General features: G+C 48.5%; 1 protein-coding gene across 2 annotated transcripts; it reads right to left on the reverse strand.

The window, feature by feature from the left end:
• Positions 1 to 269: 269 nt before the first annotated feature.
• Positions 270 to 2437, reverse strand: FOXI1 (forkhead box I1). 2 transcript variants are annotated; one of them, XM_036391826.1, is made up of 2 exons: positions 1864 to 2437; positions 270 to 854 (listed from the first exon to the last, which is right to left on the reverse strand). In XM_036391826.1, the coding sequence occupies exons 1-2, from the start codon at positions 2435 to 2437 to the stop codon at positions 301 to 303; spliced, it is 1128 nt and encodes a 375-aa protein (XP_036247719.1). In that variant the 3' UTR covers positions 270 to 300. The 2 variants fall into 2 exon arrangements, with proteins under 2 accessions (XP_036247719.1, XP_036247721.1); XM_036391828.1 differs by having other exon boundaries at positions 270 to 534; positions 1829 to 2437.
• Between the last annotated feature and the right edge of the window lie 397 nt (positions 2438 to 2834).

Here is a 2834-nt window from a genome sequence, read left to right on the forward strand (position 1 = left end):
CCTCCTGCCCAAGGCAAACTGGAACTTCTCAAGGACTTCTGTAGAGGAGCCTGGTTGGCAGCAGTACAAGCAGTGTCTAAGGAGACCTTTTAACTATTCCTCCTCTTGGGATCCCTGATTTTCCCCATGCAGCTGCTGAACGTGGAGTCTTTGTGATTTCAGTATAATGGGTAACAAGTTTGTGGCTGTCAGGAGGAAGATGCAGTTTGGCCCTAGAGACAAGAGGCTAATGCTAATCACCTGCCTATGGATCATTTCCTCTCATAAATAACTATCCTTTAATGTCCTAGAATCCTTCATTTAAACCTCTGTCCCTTCCCTGGAGTACAGGGTGTTGTTTGTGCTGAGGCTGCTGTAAAAATGGGTGTTAAACTGGTTGAGCACCGAGTTGCTGTGGCCAAGGTGACTGGAAGGCATGGAATTGGACCAGTCTCCCACACCATGGCTGGGAATACTGGAGAGTGGGGAGTAGGAATTGAAGCCTACCATGTTCTGCCCCATTTTGTCAATGGGTTCAGAGCTGAGTCCCACGGGCCCCGAGCGGCTCCCCGAGCTGGATCCGTGGACGTAGGCAGTCATGCTGGAGAGGAAATTACTGAGGCACGGGCTGCTGGAGGTGGGGGGAGGAGATCCTTTCTCAGGTGAATTGTCAGCCCCAGGTGATGAGTTTTCCAAGACATCCTGATGCTCTGCAGCTTTGGGGCTGCCACTCAGGGTACTGTCCTCGGATTTCTCCGACGCAAGAGCAGCAGCACTGGCCTCAATGTCAGACTTTCTCTTCCGCTTCCTGCGAAAGTTTCCATTGTCAAACATCTTCTCACAGTTTGGGTCCAGAGTCCAGTAATTCCCTTTTCCTGTCCAAGGAAACAAACCCACACTTTTAGTTTAAAAATAAGCACACAAACAAATAAAAAAACAACAGTCATTTAGGACTTTACAGTGCTTCTCTCATTTCCCAGAAACAGAACAATTGCATGAGCAATACACATGGATTTTTAGTCACTCAAAAGTACCAGTCTGTTGAATTCAGAAAAAAGGTTTAAAGTTCTGGGTTCTACCCCTTAGTCCTGACTCTTCACACAGGCAAAAAATACAAGTGGAGTCACTGGGAGGGCTTTTGTTTTGTTTTCTTGGTGGGGGAAGGAGGTTTTCAGTATAGAGCTGCTCTTTGAATTTATGGCAGAGAGTAATCAAATCCCACACTGGGATCCCACTCCAGATCCAGTGGGATAGCATCAGTTTCTAACAAGATAGAACTAGACTTCTGGCCTTCTACTGCAGAATACTTTCAATGAGTTTTTAATGTTCTCCATGGTTCTTAACAGCTATTGATAGGAAACAATGAATGAAGGAATATCTGACAGCCTACCAGCCAAGGGGTTGGTAATGGCAGAGGTGTCATTGCAAGGAAAACACTAATTGAAAAAACAAAATAAAAGCACCCTGCTCTCCTCTTGAGAATTAATACTGACTCCCCAAAGCCATTGGATTTCTTTGACAAATCCCCTTCCCTTGAATTCCCAGTTAAGTTTGACACAAGTCGTGCATTACACTAAATGGGTCTTGAGTGTACCTTGCCCAGTTAAATGTTCCTGTGTGTGCTGAGTCTCATGCTCAGCTCATTGATCCTTTCTCAGGAGGACCCAGGGCAGGACAGAATTCCCTTCCCTGCAGAGATCTCACAGCAGCACCGATTCACACCTCACCTGTGCACAGCTGCTTTCTAGTTCAGTCTTTTGAAAACAAAGTGCTGCTGTGTCTATGTCCTGTATCTGGGCTACTGTGTCTCGTTACAGCACACTAAGTATTTTAAAATTCTTCAAGTTTAATGAGAGGTGGGGGAAAAGGGGGAGAGGGCTATACCTGGATCATCTTCATCTCGAGGCACCTTCTTGAAGCAGTCATTGAGAGACAAGTTGTGCCGGATGGAATTCTGCCAGCCAGCTTTGCTTTTGTTGTAGAATGGGAAGTTGTCAGCCACGTACTGGTAGATCTGGCTCAGAGTCAGCCTCTTGTCAGGTGCCCCGTGGATGGCCATGGCAATGAGGGCAGAGTAGGAGTAAGGAGGTCTCACCAACTTCATGAGCTCCTCTTGGGACGGGAGGGGAAGCCAGCCAAGGTCAGTTCCTCCCAAGCCGTGCACGTTGGGCAGGAGCTGCCTCTGCATCCCGTACGACTGCGGGATGAAGGGGCCGGTGTTGGATCCTGGCAGGTACGGTGGGGGGGTGATGGAAGGTCCATTCAGCCAGAGGTAAGGATTGGGAGTGCTGCTGTAATCTGCTGTCTCAAAGGTGCTTGGCCTCTGGGGGCTGGGGACGTTCTGTGGGTGGAAGAAGTTCTCGTAGTAGATGTTCATCTCCGGAGGCTCCTGGCCGATGTTGGGGAACTGTGGGCTGCAGCGGGGAGGGGAGTGCGATGGGGGCTCGAAGAAGCTCATGCTCTGAGCCAGGCAGCTGCTGAGCTGTGACACCCCTGTGCTAGTGCTCCTTTCCCGGGACAGGTGCATCACCTGTGCCCTTCCCTAGGTACTTATGCACCTGTAAATGTCTCAGCCCGGGCTGCAGGCTCCGCCCCGCAGCCCTGAGTGGCTGCAGATGAGGACGATATCCTTTTTGGAATGCTGGCAGTCCCACTCAGTCAATGATGTCACATCAACCAAACGTGAAAGTTACAACTGTTTATCTTCTTAAATGAATGAAGGAATTTTCCACTAATGTGATGTACATGAAGAAAGCCTAGGGCTTCTTGAAGTTAAAACTCAGAGATCCTCCTCTTTCTACCTTTCACAGTGAAGCTTTATCATTTCCTATTTTTTTCTTATTAAAGAAAAGCCA

Source organism: Molothrus ater, chromosome 15, assembly GCF_012460135.2.
Source record: "Molothrus ater isolate BHLD 08-10-18 breed brown headed cowbird chromosome 15, BPBGC_Mater_1.1, whole genome shotgun sequence".
Taxonomy (NCBI): domain Eukaryota; kingdom Metazoa; phylum Chordata; class Aves; order Passeriformes; family Icteridae; genus Molothrus; species Molothrus ater.

What these genes read in the sequence shown, in the direction of transcription:
- FOXI1 (XM_036391826.1), bottom strand. Translation starts at nt 2,437, where the DNA reads ATGAGCTTCTTCGAGCCCCCATCGCACTCCCCTCCCCGCTGCAGCCCA. An exon ending in TCGAGATGAAGATGATCCAG is followed by an intron (nt 855 to 1,863) that starts GTATAGCCCTCT and finishes TTCCTTGGACAG; the next exon opens with GAAAAGGGAATTACTGGACT.